The following is a 20,608-nucleotide window of genomic DNA, read 5'->3' as shown; positions in this document are numbered from 1 at the left end:
TAATGAATTATATACTTTTCTTACCAGATCAGCAGTGAGAAACGTACCTGACCTCAGCATGTTGTTTATGTTGCACATTATTTGTGATTGTGAGCTTCGTCAGCTTCTTCTCGTGTCAGAAACTCCTTTAAAAAAATCAGCTCCTTCTGGAGGGACAAAATATTTCATTTTAAAACATTTTTTTTATACATAAGTGTCTTTATTTTCTATTCAAAATATATTTTTATTACTTTTTTTAAAAAGGATCATAATTGTAATCAGCTTCATCCCGTGTTTATGAAAAAAATAATAGACGAAGACTAACTTTTATTTTACTTGATTTTATATGTGTTTTCAGAAATATCTGAAATTAAATTTTGACAAAAAGAACAATGCTAGGAAATTAACCTCAATTTAGGACAGTAGTAATATTTCAATTAAAAATACATATTGATATTTATTTAGTTTAATATATATTTTAATATGCAATGTAATAACTTTGATAAAGACAATATGAAAATAAATGGTGCCTTTTTTTTCATAACATCTAAGTGATCATCTTTATTCATGTCAATATATTGCTCTTTCAAAACTAATGCCAGGTAAAACTGCAGCTCATTTTGTAGCATGTCTCATGAATCAGCACTCAAAATAGTCGCACCTCTATAATCAGGTCAACAATCATGCACTACTTCTGACAAAATTAATGTGAGCAATTCAAAGTCTAAAAACCACATCGACAGCAACGAAGGGGAAGTGAAACACACAAACTATATCTTTAGCAATCTGAAAAAATACCGAAGAAGTGCAAAATGGGAATCATACTATTGTGGGTTCAAACCACTTACCTCTGGTCGTGACCACATTGATAAGCGCGAGCGCAGCAGTCTGCATGCTGTTCAGTCATGTTAAACACAGGTAGGCCTATTTATCATAAACCCATGTTTTACTTCTCTCTTTGTTAATTCATACCGATATACATCATGAATATACGTGTCACTGCCGTCATAGAGCTGAAGTAAACACATTTATCATCGAAACTGAGTAGCAGAATCTGAAATTCATTTTGACTGATCTTAAAGGAAGCTGACTGTGGTAGTTTTTCTTCCCTATCGTGACGTAGAGACCATATCCGAGCAAACCCGCTGTAATAAGACCGTTTAATAAGAATAATATTAATAACATCATCTCTGATTCGAGAAAAACGGCTTCTCGAACAAGAACAAATGTAGGGCGGGACTTGATTTTGTCCATGGGGAACTGATTGGATGGTTGAGGTTTGCTATTGGTCGATCTCATGTGAGTGACAGGCCCTCGCGCCAGTAAGAGGGAGGTGATGTTATTTTGATTAAAGATTGATTTAAAAAATAATTACGTGGATGTATAAATAATTTATAATAAATACTGGAGTAGGCTACATAAAAACAAAACAAGAATTGTCTTTTGAACTGTATTTTACTGTGAATTTATACATATTATAAATAGTATATTTTGTTCTCAATGGCTGAACTCCCCAACAAATGGTTTGACAAACCCAGTTTCTATAAACGAACAGTTGTGGTGAGACGCTTTGTTTAAAACGGCATTTAGTTCACATCACAGCCTGGAAACCACCACTTTCAACATGAAGAAATTCAAACTACTTCCTTCACAACCAGTTCATGGTTGGGAAAGATGATAAAGTAGGGGCGCTTGTGCAGCATGTCACAGTATATTCAGCATGTTTTGTTTTTTTGTTTCGGGTTTTTTCTTTTTTTTTTTTTTACATTTTGTAGATGTGCTAATAATAAAATTACCTATAAATTAATAAAATGCATTTTTAAAGGTGCCCTAGAATAAAAAAAATTGAATTTACCTTGGCATTAGGCAAGGACAGGCATTAACTGGATCTGTGCACAGCTGAATCATCAGACTAGGTAAGCAAGCAAGAACAATAGCGAAAAATGGCAGATGGAGCGATAATAACTGACATGATCCATGATATTTTTAGTGATATTTGTAAATTGTCTTTCTAAACACATTCAGGGGACACCTTAGACTCATATTACATCTTGTAAAAACTGGTTCTAGGGCACCTTTAATATTAATAATGTTTTAATATTTTTAAATGATATAAAAGTAAAAAATATGAAATAGTGCATATATTTAATGCATCTATGCAAATATTATATATATATCAAAATACTCCTCTCTACAGTTATATATATATGCTAAGGTCAATAAATGACTTATTGCATGACAAAATGGATGTGGCATGAGAGGCTGAGTATCAAATGCGTGAGAGTTGGCAGCCCTGTGAGTTGTGATGTGTGTACAGTGCCTTGCGAAAGTATTCGGTCCCCTTGAACTTTGCAACCTTTTGCCACATTTCAGGCTTCAAACATAAAGATATAAAACTGTATTTTTTTGTGAAGAATCAACAACAAGTGGGACACAATCATGAAGTGGAACGAAATTTATTGGATATTTCAAACTTTTTTAACAAATAAAAAACTGAAAAATTGGGCGTGCAAAATTATTCAGCCCCCTTAAGTTAATACTTTGTAGCGCCACCTTTTGCTGCGATTACAGCTGTAAGTCGCTTGGGGTATGTCTCTATCATAAATGTCTCTTTATGTTTGAAGCCTGATGTGGCAAAAGGTCGCAAAGTTCAAGGGGGCCGAATACTTTCGCAAGGCACTGTAAGTGTGAAGAAGACAGACACGTGAACTTGGTCGTTTCAGTTTATTTTTTCATGAACCCTTGCAACAAACGGTCAGGCACACACTTTATCAAAGTACAGTTCCCAATCAAAGACCTCGACCGTACACGTTTGACAGCACAACATGGAGACAAATGTTGAGTAGAGAAAGGTCAAAATCCATGTCAGCTACTACTTCAGTGCTGTGGACATCTCGTATGTAAAAAGCAAACATGCACGTGTTACAAGGAAGAAAGAAACGTTTTCAGTAGGGGACATTTTTCTTTTCATTAAAAAACTTTACTGCAATCCAGCTCATAAAAACATGTCAGACATGTCGGCTTGAGATTGTAAAGATCACGTTGGCAGTAGAAGCTTCATTTGAAAGCTCAGCTTGGCTCAAAACTAAGGGTTGCCATTATTAAGACACCAAGGTGTTCGATTCTAGTAGAAAAATGGCTGTGTATTTCAAGACTGGAATGATTTTATTGTGCGTGTGCTTCTCTACCGAGACTGATACGCTTGCATGCAGGAGAACAAACATCTCAAATCGGTCTAAAATAATCTCTCTACTATTAATAAGTAAGCTGAGGAAGACATGTGGGTGGTAAACATGAATACTTTGTGCGAAACATACAAAAAAAAAAAAAAAAAAAAACAGATGAGGGAAGGCAGAAACTGCATTCTAAAAATACAATTTGGCAATTGACCACAAGGGGGCAGTGTAGAAAAATGAAAGCTCATGATTACCTCAAATAGTGTCAATTGATCATCATGATGCTGTATGAAAGTCACACCTGAAAATGGAATATTAGCCGTCAATTTTACCTCAGATTCATAAAACTGTATAAATACACACATTTTGGTTCATCTTTAAAGCAAATTAATGAGCAAAGGTTAAAAAACAAATGGTAACAGAACTACAAAACGTATCTAGAAGGAAGAAGCACAGGCTGTGCTGCATAGACTCTACAAGAACATGAAAAATCAATGATCTAAAAGCTCATGAGGGACGTTCCCTCCTGAAATCGGACGATTTAGATTCAGAGCACTTTAAACAGTGGTTAACAACAAATAAAACAACATTGAAACAGAGACTCGACACTTTTTTCTTCACTTTTTTCGCTTTTCATCAAAAAATATGGGAAGCCCTCGGTCATTTCCGGAAATAGATGTTCTAAAACAGCCATTTGATTCACCCTCCCAAATATACATTTGTACATTTTTTGGTTTGTATATAATTGAAAAAGGAACATATTTATATACTTTGAATATTTACAGACCGATGAACCGCTCTTATGCCTGACTGTAGACAGAAATATCCTCATCTAACGCTCACAAAAAGAGACTGAAGATAAACTCATCGTGTTCTGCTGTACAAAACAGACCAAAATAACAAACAAGAATGTCATATTTCACACTTAACGTCATTAATCATCACAAATCACACTTAAATTTACATTATAATATATATATATATATATATATATATATATATATAAAGTTAAGTATATATAGTTAGATGATAATCATATACAAAATGTAATGATGGATTCATTAAGGTAATGCATTAAAGTTGAGGGTATATGCTTAATTGTCATAAAAATAATAACAAATTGCTTCTATGCTCAATTTTCTTCATGAATCGATATTTTTTTCTTTCAATTTTTGGCTCTTTATGTTAATATGTAGTTAGTATAAGTGATGACACAGGAGAAACAAATTGTTATGTTATATATGCATCAGATCTGTGGCCTTTCCCTCTGAATGCAACAAACAAAATTAAAAAAAGACAAAATCCGAACCAAAAATGCAGCGAAAATGCTGGACTGTGTTCCTGCAGGCTTTAGTACCACATGGTACAGGAGTTTTCCGGCTTGATTAAATGATATTAGAAGAGACAGGACACAAACAAACCGGCAAAAGAAACACAAAGACAGAAAGAAAACGCTGAAAACAGCAAAGCTTTGAGCTCCATCGGTGATAAAGTTCCTTAGTCCTGTGACTGAAACACTGTCTTTAGTCGAGAAGGCTAAAATCATCAGAAGACACAAAGGCAACTTCTCTGGATTTTGGATGGTGACAAGAATGTAAAGGAGAAACACTGTAAAATGTGGTTGCATATATAATTGGTATTAAGGAGAGTCGTTATAAAAGGACACCTTTAAAAATAGCACTCGCATCGATCATCGAGGATTGGGGTCGGGCCGTGAGGAAAGCTAAAGAAACACCTGTGTGTGAACAGCTGAAGACACCTCTCTGGAGGAGGAAGTGCTCGGAGGACGAGGACACACACTTCCTGTGCGCTCCGGTCATTGGGTCAGCGTGCTGGAAGCTCTGAAGTACGACAGGAACTTGAAGCACAAACTCACGACGAAGTACCAGATGTTCCTGGCCATCTGAGAGCGAGCGATGAAGACGCGCCAGATGAAGACGAGCAGCACGGTGTTGAACGTGTATCGGATGTTTCTCAGCCTGCGGACGGGAGGAAGAGAGTTAATAATTCAGCGATTTGATTAAATGAAACACACGTACTGGCGATCAACTTGCAAACTGATCTTCTGTTTAATCAACCTTCCTCTTCTCTATGGACAGGATTCAGTGGTTTAGGAGTTTCACTCATCACGATTTAATCAACCTCACACAAAGCAATAATAGTAATAATTATATATATTAGTTAGTTTATTCAAAGTTTTTTTCTTTTATTTATATAATATAGTAATAATACAACATAATATAATGTATTAAATGCTATTGATATTTATTAATATTAATAATCATCATATTATATTATAGTATATTATATTAACAGTATAGTAATTAATGATATTAATTTTAGTATTAACAATACATGCCTTTTTATAGATATTTTATTTTTTAATATAATATATCAACAATAATAAATCTGTTTTTATTACTAAAATGTTTTTTTCTTTTTTCCAATTTTCATTTTTTCCTGTATAAGTATGTTTTTTATATTTAATTTTATTTCAGATAAAGTTTATTCAAAGTTGTTTATTTTATTTATATAATATAATATAATTGATATAATGTATTAAATGCTATTGGTATTTATTAATATTAATAATCATAATATTAAACTACAGTATATTATATTAACAGTATAGTAATTAATAATAATATTTATACTTTATAATAATATTTCAGTATTAACAATACGCGCCTTTCTATAGATGTTTTATTTTTTAATATAATATAATATAATCTGTTTTTATTACTAAAATGTTTTTTTCTTTTTCTTCTAAGGTTTTTTTAATTTTTTCTGTAGATATTTTATTTTTCTAATATAATATTTTAGTACATCAAGTTAACTAAGTAAAACAATTAGAAATAAAATAAGTTGAAGTTTAATTTTATTTCATTTAAAGTTTATTCAAAGTTTATTGAATTAATATTTTTTTATGGTTTTAATTTTAGTTTCAGTTATAATAATAACCCTGATAACAGTATATATTTTTACTGTAATACGATACAAATACTTTATTACAGTAATGAGAATCACCACTGAGAATAGTTCGGGATGCAGTCAAGTAATGCATTGGATTTTGTGGTAAATGTGCTTAATCGTCATGAAAGTAATGTCAAACACAATGCTTTTAGGAAATATTTAATGTTGCTAAAAATAAGCTTTGTTTTCTTTGCAAAAATGTATTTTTGTCTTTTTATTTTAGATTTATGTTTAACATTTAAACCATTGGATATATAGTTGGTGTAAACAACACATGAAAAATATGTGATAAAAAGCAGTTGTATGACTTCTGAAGCACAGAAATCATATGAGCTACTGTTATGGATTATTTTGCAGGTGGACGTACTTTCTCAAGTGCTGTCTGGCGGCAGGAATGTCCGACATGTCCTCATTCAGAACGTACTTCTTGGTGCCGATGCAGTAATTCTCGATGTACTCCGGCCAGTTCAGCTGGCGAACGTCAAAGTTGAAGGTCTGAAAGATCACAAGGATGAATTCAACAGTATTTCTTCTCTAAATGTTAGTTTTTGCATCTCATTGATCCCAAAGCTGTGTGGCTGTGTGTGTGTGTGTGTGTGTGTGTGTGTGTGTGTGTGTGTGTGTGTGTGTGTGTGTGTGTGTGTGTGTGTGTGTGTGTGTGTGTGTGTGTGTGAGGATGTACCTTCCTGTCCTCGGCGCTCAGGTGACTCATCAGCATGTTCATGTTGTCAGAGTTCCACTCCCAGTCCTGACTGCTGAAGTACTCCAGCAGACCGATGGCTTTGTGCAGACGGTTGAAAATACGCATCATTCTGAAAGAAAACACACAGACACACTCAGAAACTCTCTGAACAACCAATCACAATTACGCTATTATGATGTGTGTGTGTGTGTGTGTGTGTGTGTGTGTGTGTGTGTGTGTGTGTGTGTGTGTGTGTGTGTGTGTATTATTACTATTAATAATCAAAATGTTATATTATATTAATTTTAATATTAGTATTAATTTTAATATTAAAATGCATGCTGTTTTAAAAATATACATGAAAATATACATGAAAATATACAAATACAAAAAATATACAAAATACATGCGTGTTTTCTTTAGTATTAATAAAATATAATAAATGCTATTGATATTTATTAATATTAATTATCATAATATTAGAATATATTATATTAACAGTATAGTACTTAATAATAATATTTATATGTCAGTGTTATTATTTTATTTATTTTATTTTTGTAATATATTATAATAATATAATATAAACATAATAATTATTTTTATTACTAAAATTTATTTTTTTCCAAGTATTTTTTCTATAATTTTATAATAATATAATATAATATAATATAATATAATATAATATAATATAATATAATATAATATAATATAATATAATATAATATAATATAATATAATATAATATAATATAATATAATGCTGATGTTTATTAATATAAATAATAATAACTATTGTATATTATATGAATAATATAATAATTATTAATATTTTTATTTCAATATTACCAATACATGGCATTTTGGTTTTTATTTTATAATTTCTACTTTTTGTATAGATTTATATTTCTAATATAATATAATTATTGCCAAAAATGTAGCTTTTTTTCTCATTTCTATTTTTTTCTGTAGATATTTTATTTTTATTTATTTATATAAAATAAAATAATAATGTATTAAATGCTGTTGATATTTATTCATATTAAGAATCATATATTATTATATTATAGTGTATTATATTCGTAGTATAATAATTAATAATATTTCTATTTTAATGCATGCCATTTTAGTTTTTATTTTAAAATTTTTATTTTTCTATAAATATTTTCTTTTTCTAATATAATATATATTTCTGTATTACAAAAAAAAAATCATTTAATTTCTATTTTTCTGTAGATTTAATTTTATAATATATAATATCTATTCATATTTTATTTTTATTTCTATTATATAATATACAATATCATTCAAATGTTTGGGATCTGAATTAAAAATTAATACTTTTATTCTGCAAGGACGTATTAAATTGATTATGTAAGGCTAACTGCGACTGTTCTCACTGTGGTTTCTGTCCAGTCAGTCTGAGGAAGAGGTCGTAGAGGAGCGCAGGGAACTTGTGGCTGACGAGGATCCAGTACTGGTTGATCAGGTAGTTGGAGGTGATGTTGGCGTTGGGCCGGCGGAAAGCCTGTTCTAGAGGATTCCTTTTGAACGTGGACATCACGTGATGCTCTGTAAAGCAAATATGTGTTCAGTTTTTAAGTCATACTGGAGCTTGAGTTATAATGTAATGTATTAATGGCACTGCAAATATGATATTTTACTGCCGTCACACGCCAGAGTGTTGAACAGACTGTAACTGAAGCATTAGATTAACAGCATCAATCTGAACGTGACTCTACACGGCTGAGTATAGCGGCACAGTTAACTGTATTTTAATCATGATCACGATTTCTGCTTCTCTAATAATTAAGCATAATCCTCGCGATTTTAGTTTAACCATTATCGTGCAGGATTACGGCTGAGAAATGTTTACAGGAAGAGGAAGATCATCAGTGGAATCTGCTTCTGCCTGTTGGCATGGTGATGTTGGCAGCCAGATGTTGCTCATGGTAAATCGTCCATTCTGCTGTTACCATGGTAATGCCAGAATCCTGCTGCTCTGCCCTCCGGCACCAACACACACCGCACATACAGTAGGCTATGATCCGAATGATATACTATGTGCTTTTGTTGAAACAAAGTAAAACATTTGCTAAAATGTGCTGTTTATGACCAGAGCACACTGTGAGGAACACTGTATCCCACAATGCAGTGTCCTCAACTTGACCTTCCACTTCCAGTTTGATATAATATAATATTTCTATAATTCTATTCCTTTTATAGTTTTTTATTTTATTTTAGCTAATTTATTTATATAATGTAATATTTTTTCTATAGATATTTATTTTTATTTATATAATAATAATAAAAAATAGCTAATTTATAATATAATATAATATATTTTCTATACATATTTAGTTATTCATAAAATAATACAAAATAATGTATTTATATTTATATTTTTTTCTATAGCTAATTTATAATATATTTTTTCTATACATATTTTTTATTTATATAATAATAAATAATAATATAAAACATGTTTTATTTTCTAATTTCTATTTTTCTATAGTTAAATATACTATAATATGATATAATATAAAATATAATTCTTCTATAGATATTTTATTTTTATTTCTATAATATAATATACACTACTGTTCAAAAGTGTGGGGTCAGTAAGAGATATTTTAAATCATTAAGGATGCATTAAATTTATCAAAAGTGACTGCAAACACATTTATAATGATACAAACTTGACGATTTGACGTGACGAATAAACCTGAAACGTTCTCAGCCATGATTTTTAAACATCTCCTCTTTGACTCTTTATTTCATGCTGCCAAAAGTTAAACACATTTGTTCTCAGAACTGGATTAAAAATGCAAAATAACTATTTATGCATTTGACTCGACCTTCCATTTGCAATGTAAATGAACCCGCAGTTACGTAATTATGATTTATTTTGAGTTTGGAACTGGAATTAAACATGCAACAGAGAGACAATAATACCATTTCAACTGTACTGTTTAATGCATACTATTGCATTCATTTGCTGCTAAAAAACAATTTTGGGAAGAAACACTTAAATTAAACATTTATTATAATTGTTGATTTTTGTTACAGTTTATGTAGTATACAGTATATACAGTGCAGGTTAGAGACACATGTTACGCACCGATCTCTCCCCAGTGGAAGGGGTTAATGCCTCCTGTTGTGCAGTTATACACCAGTGCAGTTTTCGGTCTGAAACGTGAAAATAAAAACAAGGAAATCACAGTGTGCTGCATGTGAACAACATCATATTTTCCTCTTATGTAAATATGCAAATGCTGAGGGATTTTCCAAGCTAATATTGCATGTCTCTACCCGTTTAATCACCTGCAGGTGTAACATAAGCAAATCAAAGTGGTTTTGAGAGGAAGCTGCAGGTGTACCTGTGCACTGCGGTGTACCAGCCAGCAGCCAGCGTCAGGTTTATAACCACGTCTACGGGAATCAGATCCGCCACCGCGTCGTTACTGGCTCTCATGGTGCGCAGGATGCCCTTCCCAGCCTGCATCCAAACACAGAAAACACACACTCATTCAAAGAGGACGTAACTGGAGCCAGAAGCACCATATGCCTTTGTTTGGCTGTGAGGTCTATGGAGGCGTTTAGGAGGCTAATGAAATTCAGACTAATTAAAAAGAAGGGCAGATTGTTTTCATTGCTTGGGTCAATGAGTGATGTGGGGAGGTGAACTGTGCCAAGTGTGCCATTTGTTGGATGTTAAAGGGGACCTTGATTTCGTTTTTAGGCTCTACTAGAAACTCTACTAGAGTTTTCATGCTTAAAAGTTCAAAAAACACATTATTTTCCCCATATTTTCCATTGTTGCAGCTCCTCTCTTCCTAGTCTGTCAGTAACGCTTGGTTTAGTTTCTGTCTCTATGAAGCCCCTCCTTCTGAAAATCTCAGTGTGCTCTGATTGCTCAGCTGCATCAGTGTGTTGTGATTGGTCAATGAAACTTTCACTTAAAAGATCCCAGTTTTAGGCCCAAACTGAGCAAAAATATGCAATTTGCTGCAGATGATGATATTTATATGGCTAAAACATAAGTGAAATTCTAATAGCTTGATATTTAAATGCTTAGTTTTATGATCAAAGCTCTGTAGTTTTAAAACATACAATAGAATACAATGATGATTGAGAAATGAACAAATAAAAATGATGTCTGGATAATCAAGTAAACCTAAGTTGCTTTAGTCCAATAAGTTGTTCATCTTGAAATATAAAGTTATAAAGGGTTAATATCCACTCTGTGAGGTCCAGGATTTATTAATATTTGAGATCTACTGTAAAAGCAGAAAATGTAAGAATACTTACAGCAATGAAAACACCACTTGGTCCATTAAAATTGTCTATCCAACCCTGTAAAGAATACAAAAAGAAACAATTGTGAATTTTATTTTTAGATTTTCTTATATTTAATTTGTTATGGTAATTTTGTTGTGTTTTTGTAATTTGTTTTGTTGTTTTTTATTTATAACTATGCATATATGATTTTGATTTTGCTTTAGTTATTTTATTACTTCAACCTAAACAGAAATGAGAAACGTCTAAATCTGAATATTTTCTGTTTTATTTTAATTTTAGTAATTTTGTTGTTGTTTTTTTTAAAAATGACTATATAATATTTTTATTTTGTTTTTAGTTGTAATTATTTTAGTATTTCAACGTAGACTAAATTAAATAAAATAAGTTAAAGTTTTCGAGTTTTTAAGGTTGTTTAAAAAAAAATTATATATATATATATATATATATATATATATATATATATATATATATATTTTTTTTTTTTTTTTTTTTTTGGAATTAGATGCATCTTTATATTTTCTGTTTACATTTAATTTTATATTTATATTTAATTTTATATATAATTTTAGTTCAATTTTGGTAATTTTGTTGTGTGTTTTTGCCATCTTTATTAGTTTAAAAAAAAAAAAATTAATTAATGATAATAACCCTGCCTCAAATGTCTCTATGATATTCTGCTATGTAGAAATGCCTATGGTTTATGCAGTCATTACCTACAACCTCTGAGTTACCAGCCCAGATCTTTAACCATTAAGTCCCAGAGTTCTCAAAGTTGTAAACTATTCCGGTGTAGCGTCTGACAGCAGATCCATCACTCACGGGGAAGGGCTCCTGCCAGCTGGCTCCGACGATGGAGGGCCGTATGATGCCGATGTTGAGTTTGCCGCTCTCCTGCTGGACCACACACTCCGCCAGAGCTTTGGTGTAGGTGTACGTGTTGGGTCGGTCACCTATCAGACGCGGCGTGATGTCAAGGATGATATTGTCATCCATCCACCTACATACACACACACACACACACACACACACACACACACACACACACACACACACACACACACACACACACATCAGTTAAGAATGACAGGCAGATAAATCACTGCTCTGCTTCAGGGTCAGTACAGCCTGTCAGTCAAAACATCAGCGCTCTGATGCAATATGGCTTGTCAGAGCCAAATAATGTGGAAAATCAGACATGCAATAACGGTTTTCAAACAGGAGTCCGTGCAAAAATTCAGAAAAAAATAATTTTATATTTCCTAAATATTACTTTACACAATTTTAGGATGATGATGATCATATTTGGGGGTTTATGCAAATATTAAAGATATTTTTTTGTGTGTTACTGAGGTATTTTTGTTTGGTTTCATTTAGCATGGCATATAAAAACCTTATGCTACTAATTAAAAAAAAATATTAAATAAGCCGTTTAACATGTCAGCTAGCATTAAAAATGAGAATTTTTAATAGTGATTATGGCATATTTTTATTTTCAATTTTTTTCATATATATCTTATGCAATAATTAGGGGTGGGACAAAATATCGATATGGCGATATATCGTCATGCTTCTCTGTGCGATACGAGAATCGTATCGCTGCGCCAAATATCGATATTTTAATTTAAAAAAATAAAGCGCTATATATAGATTTCTTTGCTCATAACGTCCTACTTCAAGGCGGCGTTCAACACATGAATGAGGGAAACGTGAACTTAAGTTAACTAGCCTAAGAAAAAGAGGTTATTAACAGGATGGCGGACAGCAGTGTGAGTAAAATAGATGCCCCAGCCACGTTTAAGTTCAAAGTCTTGACGCACTTTTATACCATTGATGTGACAGTCGTAGTCATCTTTGACGTTCTTCACCGCGCGCTTACACGGGAGCATTTGAAAGCATATATTAGGGATCCTCTGATAAACGCCTGCTTTCGAACGCTCCTGTGTATATCTAAGCACTTGAACGTCAAAGGGGTCTGTTTGCACCTGGTGACTTCATGCATTTTCTCTGATCGGATGGCTATCTGATCGTGAAAAGACCAGGTCTAAATGCCTAAAAACGCATTTGAGACGGATTTAAATCCGATCGCTCAAACCACTTCAGGAGATGGTCTGGGACGCATTCCAGTCAAAACTGTCTATGCTCAGTCTAAATGCATCTGGTTGTTGAAACTACATATGTAAATTTTACTTCTCCCAAAAATACTAAAACTGAAACATGTGAGAGTCAGATATGAGAACGCTACTGCATCACACATCGCCGCAGATCTCTTCAGCAAGCTGACGCGCAAACTGCCGCATATGAAAGTGAAAGTAAGTCGCAGACGCATAACACACAGTTATCTTCATTAAAAGTAATGAGACCTTTTACCAGTGCTGTTGCCGCTCTCTCCTATTACAGTCTTTGATTTTGAAATTAACTGATGGTCAATAAAATGCACCTCATATTTCTTGCTTTCGGTGACGTGAACTCTATTAAATGTACATATAAGATCAGATTTATCCGTTAACCTGCACTTAACCTTTTCACGTGCATTTTGTTTTCATATTAAGACCAATATCGCGATGTATCATTATAGGATTGTCTAGTGATATATCGATTATCGTAGAATCGCTGACTCGCGATATTATCGTTATCGTGAGCCATTTATCGTGATAGTATCGTATCGTGAGGTACCCTCCGATTCCCACCCCTAGCAATAATTGTATTCACAAAACCATTATAGTTAACTAAAACTGTAACTGAAACCATAAAAAAAACTTAATATTTGAAAAAAAAAATTGAAATATTCAGTAACTAAAATATATATTAAAAAAATTGTGTTTTTTATTTCAGCTATTGCAAAGGACACATTTCTCATTTTAATTAAATTTGACTTGACATACTAAAACTAAAGCTGAAATAGAAATTAATGAAAACTATATAGACATATAAAAAAAAAAAACAATGCTATAAAAAAATACTAAAACTTTAAATTAAAATGAAAACAGAAAACAATATTAAACCTAGAAAAGCACCTCAATAATACTAAAATAACTGCAGTAAATGCAGCTGAACTTTGATCTTGAGTACACACTTCCCCTAGAGCGGACCGCTTCATAAGGTTGTTACTGTGAAATGATTCTGTAATTGAGTTTTATATGATGATGATGATGATATACTGAACTCACTCCAGAGAATCGATGAGCTTCTTGGGCTCGACCGGAGGAGGGTAGATGACCTCATCGATGTGTCTGCGGTTGCAGTTGGCGTAGGCGGTGGAGATGTGGATGAACGCCTGCAGGTGCTTCATCTGCTGTGCCAGAGAGAGGAGCTGCTGCGTGGCGATGACGTTCAGCTGCAAGGCATGCCTGCGGGAGACACACGCGTTACAAACACAGCTGATACACTCGTGGAAGAAAAGGTTCAAGGGTTCCATCAGGCGCTTCATATATAGAACCTTATAGGGGTTCCATCATGGGATAATTTTATGCATTTAGTTTTAATTCATTCATTTTGTTTTCATTCATTTTTAATTACATTTTATGGATTAAGCATCTCGTGAACAACAAAGGGGGTGTGGCCATGTTGGGCTGCTTTAGAGAAGAGGAAGAGTTGTTGTAGTAGAGTGTTGTTGACATTGCCGTCATTTTACGCCGGACTGCTTCACAAACGAGGGTCAATTCAACACAAAAGATTAGTGGATTAGTGGATGAGTTGAATCAACTCCACAGCAACTACATAAATCTATCCTCTAAGCATTCAGAAACGTCCAGTTTCATTCTAAAAGTTGTAACTTCTTCCCGAGTCTCTCCATCAGTGTCGACTCCGGTTTGAACAATGTAAGGCTGAACACCATTAATGACAATCCTCATTTTGGCTGCGTGAGATTCTCCAGCTTTGTTGTTGTTGAGCAACTGAAGTTCGAGCTGTTAAAGCTCCGCCCTCATTTGCAGCTCATTTGCATTTAAAGGCACACACAAAAACGGCGTGTTTTTGCTCACACCCAAATAGGAGCAAATTTGACAAGCTATAATAAATGATCTGTGGGGTATTTTAAGCTGAAACTTCACACACACATTCTGGAGACACCAGAGACTTATATTATTGAGAAGACTAATTAAAACTACTGCATTCCTAATAAAAATTATGGCACTAATGCTTTATTTTCTTTAAAATAAAAATGATGCATAAGGTCCCAGGGAACAGATGTGTGTGTAGAGGAGGATCTGAGAGTCGATGAAACCTTTCATGCTCTCGAGTCAGCAGTTCACTAATAATTCCCTCATTCTTCCAGCAGTGTGAACATCTGTTCCTCAGCCGGAGACACACGACACAGCAGAAATACATGCTCTCTCTCTCTCTCTGCCTCCCTCTTTTTCTTCCGATTCTCTCGTTTCCCCCCGTCTTTAACAAGTGTAGCTATTCATGCCCCATCACACACTACCATTCAAAAGTTTGGGGTTAGATCGATCGATTGATCTATCTATATCTATATCTATCTATCCATGTATCCATCCATCCATCTAAATGAACTCCAAGTTGACGTCCTCATGTAAGCTGAATGAGGACAAACTTTAGACACACGGTGCAAATATTCTCTGAATGTTGTGATATGTCATGTGTAACTGCTGTACGGCTCCTGTCACTCACTTCAGTGGTTCGTCGAAGCGTATTGTGGCGGCGCAGTGGAAGACGATGTTGATACAGGAAGTGAGTGTCTGTACGTCCTCTGGACTGATGGCGAGGCCGGGCTGTGTGAGCTCGCTGCTGATGGGTATGATCTTCTGATGAAACTCAGGGTTATCTTCACGTACACGGTCAAACAGCTGCAAAACCAACACACACGCTCATGTCAATGATGCTAAATAATTATATCGCCAGAAAACATGACAATAACATGAAATTATCAATCATTACATTCTCTGAAGTACTCATACAATCTGAGGAGCACCGTTTTGCTCATTTAAATAAAATAATTACAGTATTATTAGAAAACCTAATGCAAATCCCCACTGAGAATTAATTAATTAATACAGTATTATCTGAATTATTATCATTGAAAATAAATGAACAAATAAAGTGTTATTTAAAAATCTAATTAGAATCACCACTGAGAATAAATGGAATAAATAAAAATAAATTTAAAAAATGAATGAATGAATGAATGAATGCTAAAAACAGGCATACATTTCTTCATAATTTATACAACTTCTCACCTCGTTTCTTTTGATTTTGTGTGTAAAATGCAATCTGTACATGTTTTTGGTCAGAAAATATTATGTAATTTTTAGCTGGTCAAACTTCAAAATGCAAATGACAAATCTCATCATATTATGTCACTGACTTCAGCGTTTATGTAATGAAAAAATAAAGACATATATCTTGCCTACAGGGTGACGTGACGACACGGTACATGCGTGCGCTCTTAGATCACGAATGTGCTCGTATGCGATTTCTGTCAGCGTAATCTGATATCAAAAGAGGATTTGCAGAGGCTCTGTGTCCTCTCGGCTCAAGCTGACACACATGTGCTGACTTATGTTACCCACAATTCCAAGCGTCTGGCAGTGGCACATTCCAACAGCCACAGCCAATCAGAATCATTTCTCAGTATGAGATGGACATAATAAGTGACCCGCCGTAACCCCACCAGCAGGCACCTGCCGAGGGCGAGACAGATGCTGCGTGATTCCTCTGACAGCTGTTTGTCTCCACACACACTCTAGCACTGCCAGTGTGACGCTTTTTACATATTTATCCATAAGCAGATTTGCATTTCCAAAAGGAAACAGTGTTTGCATGACATCTTAATAAGAGTGGTGAAGTTTGAGGTAAGTGTCAGTGTAAATTAAATGGCAGATCAAAGTTGTAATGTCATTAATGATGTCATTTTTGTGATCATTTAAATGTCTTGCACTGCATTTTTTGTTTTTCCTTTCTTTTTGTCCTTTGGATAAATAAAAAAGAAAAGAAAAGAAACATTGGATCAGAGCTACTGTCATCAGAGTAGAACCAATCAGCATTCAGTATGCAAATAAGCACCAGAAAGAAGACCAACTGCAATTTGGAACACTCTTAAAATAAATAATAATGGATCAGGTAATCCGAGCGGATGTGAGTGACGGGAGGCGGAGACTAATTTACATATTCATCCATACGCATACTAAATGAAGCAAGGGTGTCGAGTTACATTCAAGCTATTCTAAGGCATGAATTATTTTCACAGGGAAAAAATGTCATTTTGTTTATCAAAGATGAGTTTTAAGGGATAAAATTACTGACTGTAGGGGGAATCTTTCCATTCCACAGAAGATTCTTTAAAATGCAAAAATGTTCTTTAGATTTTTAGAATGTTCTTGTTTCTTTTTAGAACGGTTCACTGAATGGTTCTTCTATAATCTCACTGTGAAAGCCCACCTTTATTTTTTTAGGAGGGTATGCAAATACTGACTATAATATGCAATAACACTATTATAGTCAGATTTTGAATTCTAGATAAGATTTTGGAGATTTAACACTAATGAACACAGCTTCCCTGTTTACTGTAGTTAACTGAACTATTAAACACCACATCTAACCCTTCCTGAAGAACGAGAACTAGAAATACACGTCACAGTCCACTTCTTCCTGGCTTTTGCCCAGAACTGCTGGGAAATTCTCTGGGAGAATTGGTGTCCTGTTGTAAAATCTTGCTTGCATGTCAGGACACAGGATGATTCTATTTGCTTTCACAATGAGTTGGTTTAGTCAGGCTGAACATTTTGTCAAAGGCGTGTACACAGTCAGTTGTTTCACACACTCTTTCTTGCTAAATTAACAGGAAATTTCACAATTTCAGTTACAACTGTTGTTATAGGAGTTTTTTTTTTTAATTTCAATGTTTTTAAATGCTTATGAAAAATGCTTATGAAAAAAAAAGTAGATACATTTTATATATATATATCAGTACAGACCAAAAGTTTGGAACCACTAAGATTTTTAATGTTTTTAAAAGAAGTTTCATCTGCTCACCAAGGCTACATTTATTTAATTAAAAATACAGTAAAAACAGTAATATTGTGAAATATTATTACAATTTAAAATAACTGTGTACTATTTAAATATATTTGACAAAGTAATTTATTCCTGTGATGCAAAGCTGAATTTTCAGCATCGTTACTCCAGTCTTCAGTGTCACATGATCCTTCAGAAATCATTCTAATATGCTGATCTGCTACTCAAGAAACATTTAATGTGCACAATTGTACAAAATATTTGTGTACAATATTTTTTTCAGGATTATTTGATGAATAGAAAGTTCAAAAGAACAGTGTTTATCTGAAATCTAATCTTTTGTAACATTATAAATGTCTTTACTGCCACTTTTGATTGATTTAATGCATCCTTGCTGAATAAAATTATTCATTTCTTTAATTTCTTTTCAAAAAATAAAAAATAAAAATTCTTACTGACCCCAAACTTTTGAACGGTAGTGTATAATGCTACAGAAGCTTTGTGTTTCAGATAAATGCTGTTCTTTTGAACTTTCTATTCATCAAGGAATCCTGAAAAACAACTGTTTTCAACATTGAAAATAATCATAAATGTTTATTGAGCAGCAAATCAGCATATTAGAATGATTTCTGAAGGATCATGTGACACTGAAGACTGGAGTAATGATGCTGAAAATTCAGCTTTGATCACAGGAATAAATTACTTTGTCAAATATATTTAAATAGTACACAGTTATTTTAAATTGTAATAATATTTCACAATATTAATGTTTTTACTGTATTTTTAATGAAATAAATGTAGCCTTGGTGAGCAGATGAAACTTCTTTTAAAAACATTAAAAATCTTAGTGGTTCCAAACTTTTGGACTGTACTGTATATATACATATATATATATATATATATATATATATATATATATATATATATATATATATATATATATATATATATATATATATATATATATATATATATATATATATATATATATATATATATATACACACACACACGGAGAAAGATGGGGAAAAAAATCTAATAAAAAACAACCATTTAGCGGCACATAAACCCTATTTAGACACACAGTTAGAGCACAGTAATAAGCAACTATCTCCTCTTTGACAACTTGAGAATTTTCAAATGCAAACAAAATTGTATGATTTTACTATGGAAAATCATTATGGGGACATTTCCCACAGCTGCTGCATCCTTACACACTTAAACATGCAAATAATATGGGAATACAGGCCGATAATATCATCTGAATGCATAAGTGTGGTCATAACTGCCATTAACATTGATTACTAGAGAGATCAGACAGCATATGGGCCCTGAGTGCAGTCTAGCCAACACACACACACACACACACACACACAGAGAGAGATTTGGAGAGAGTACAGAGGATGCTGTGCAGAAAAGCATTTAGAAGGTCAAGATGCGCACAGAACTACAGAGGAAAACTCTGCTCAACTCAAACACGAGGGAATGTGAGGCGCTCGATCACTCAGACATGCGAAAGTGTTTCAAAAATGCACTAAGTGAAGGAAACGGAGCGCAGCTACCTCAGCCAAACTTCCTGCTGCGGTTTGTGTCGCCGGGCAACAAAAACACAACACACCCCGCATGCTGGCATAGGATGAAACCTCCATATGCCTGCAGCACACGGAGAGATCACAGCAATACAACCTGTTTGCAGTTCTTGTGTGTAATACTCTCTCTCTGAGTAAGTGTGCTGGATACTTTAACATCCTCGCATGTGTTTACATGCACAGACTTTACATTTGAAGCATCTACATTAATATGATTTTGTGTATATTAAGTATCAACGTCATTATGCCTTTAATGCCCTGTTATAAAATGAAAAATGTTCATTTGCACTTTCCAGTTTTCACTGCCTGTACTGTTTATGTTTAAACAAAAAATATTAATGTTTAATTAGATTACTATATATATATATATCAAAAATCTCATTGATTAAAACTGGGTTGTAAGAGAAAGGAAGTGGCATGCAGATAAAGGACAGCACACGTTCAGTATATTGAGGTCAGGAGTTCACTGAGGTCGATCATTGCAAACATTTGCTTTCTCTGTTGTGGAAAGAGCAAATGGTGCATTGTGGGATGGCGGTTTGTCTGTGCCAGTCTACCACCGGCCCTCTGGCACAAATAATCCAATTGTGTGTAAGTGAGGCAGGGAGAGAGAGAGAGAGAGAAAGAGAGAGAAAGAGACAATACTTCTTCAGTTGCTGTACTGTTGTGCCCTTGAGTGAGTGGTAAACATACACAAATGTCCTCAAACTACACACACAAATGGGTACATTTCGCTTATGTGTCTGAAGAAATATAAAGCAGGATCACATTAGACTAGGAAAAAACGGCCTAATGACTAAAAGAAAGATGAAGGTTAGTGACCGGATGAGTTCAAAAGAAAGAAAGAAACAGGATTATGTGATGGCAGAATGGTCCTGTTGAGTTCATGTAAGAGAGCTGCTTTACCACAGGGAGATCAATATCCCTCCTGAACGA

The 20,608-nt window shown here is 33.6% G+C and overlaps 1 protein-coding gene across 8 annotated transcripts in view; it reads right to left on the bottom strand.

Annotated features, from left to right (window-relative positions):
• The window catches only part of si:dkey-97m3.1 (fatty acyl-CoA reductase 1), a 95,673-nt gene that overhangs the window by 52,088 nt on the left and 22,977 nt on the right, over window positions 1-20,608 (bottom strand). For 4 of the 8 annotated variants that reach the window (XR_010895656.1, XR_010895657.1, XR_010895654.1 and 1 more), the window contains exons 3-12: window positions 15,741-15,916; window positions 14,279-14,458; window positions 11,931-12,108; window positions 11,121-11,165; window positions 10,190-10,308; window positions 9,931-9,998; window positions 8,210-8,381; window positions 6,811-6,940; window positions 6,496-6,623; window positions 48-5,134 (exon numbers count right to left, since the gene is read on the bottom strand). Coding sequence is in view for 3 of the 8 variants with exons in the window: in XM_067391492.1 (XP_067247593.1) it covers window positions 4,972-5,134; window positions 6,496-6,623; window positions 6,811-6,940; window positions 8,210-8,381; window positions 9,931-9,998; window positions 10,190-10,308; window positions 11,121-11,165; window positions 11,931-12,108; window positions 14,279-14,458; window positions 15,741-15,916 (1,359 nt within the window). In the remaining 5 variants the exon portion in view is untranslated. Of the gene's footprint in view, window positions 1-47; window positions 5,135-6,495; window positions 6,624-6,810; window positions 6,941-8,209; window positions 8,382-9,930; window positions 9,999-10,189; window positions 10,309-11,120; window positions 11,166-11,930; window positions 12,109-14,278; window positions 14,459-15,740; window positions 15,917-20,608 lie in introns of those variants that run through there. The other 4 variants (XM_067391492.1, XM_067391494.1, XM_067391493.1 and 1 more) reach the window with 2 other exon arrangements.

The sequence above is a fragment of the Chanodichthys erythropterus genome, chromosome 8 (genome assembly GCF_024489055.1).
Source record: "Chanodichthys erythropterus isolate Z2021 chromosome 8, ASM2448905v1, whole genome shotgun sequence".
NCBI lineage: Eukaryota > Metazoa > Chordata > Actinopteri > Cypriniformes > Xenocyprididae > Chanodichthys > Chanodichthys erythropterus.
This window is presented reverse-complemented; position numbering and strand designations above follow the sequence as displayed.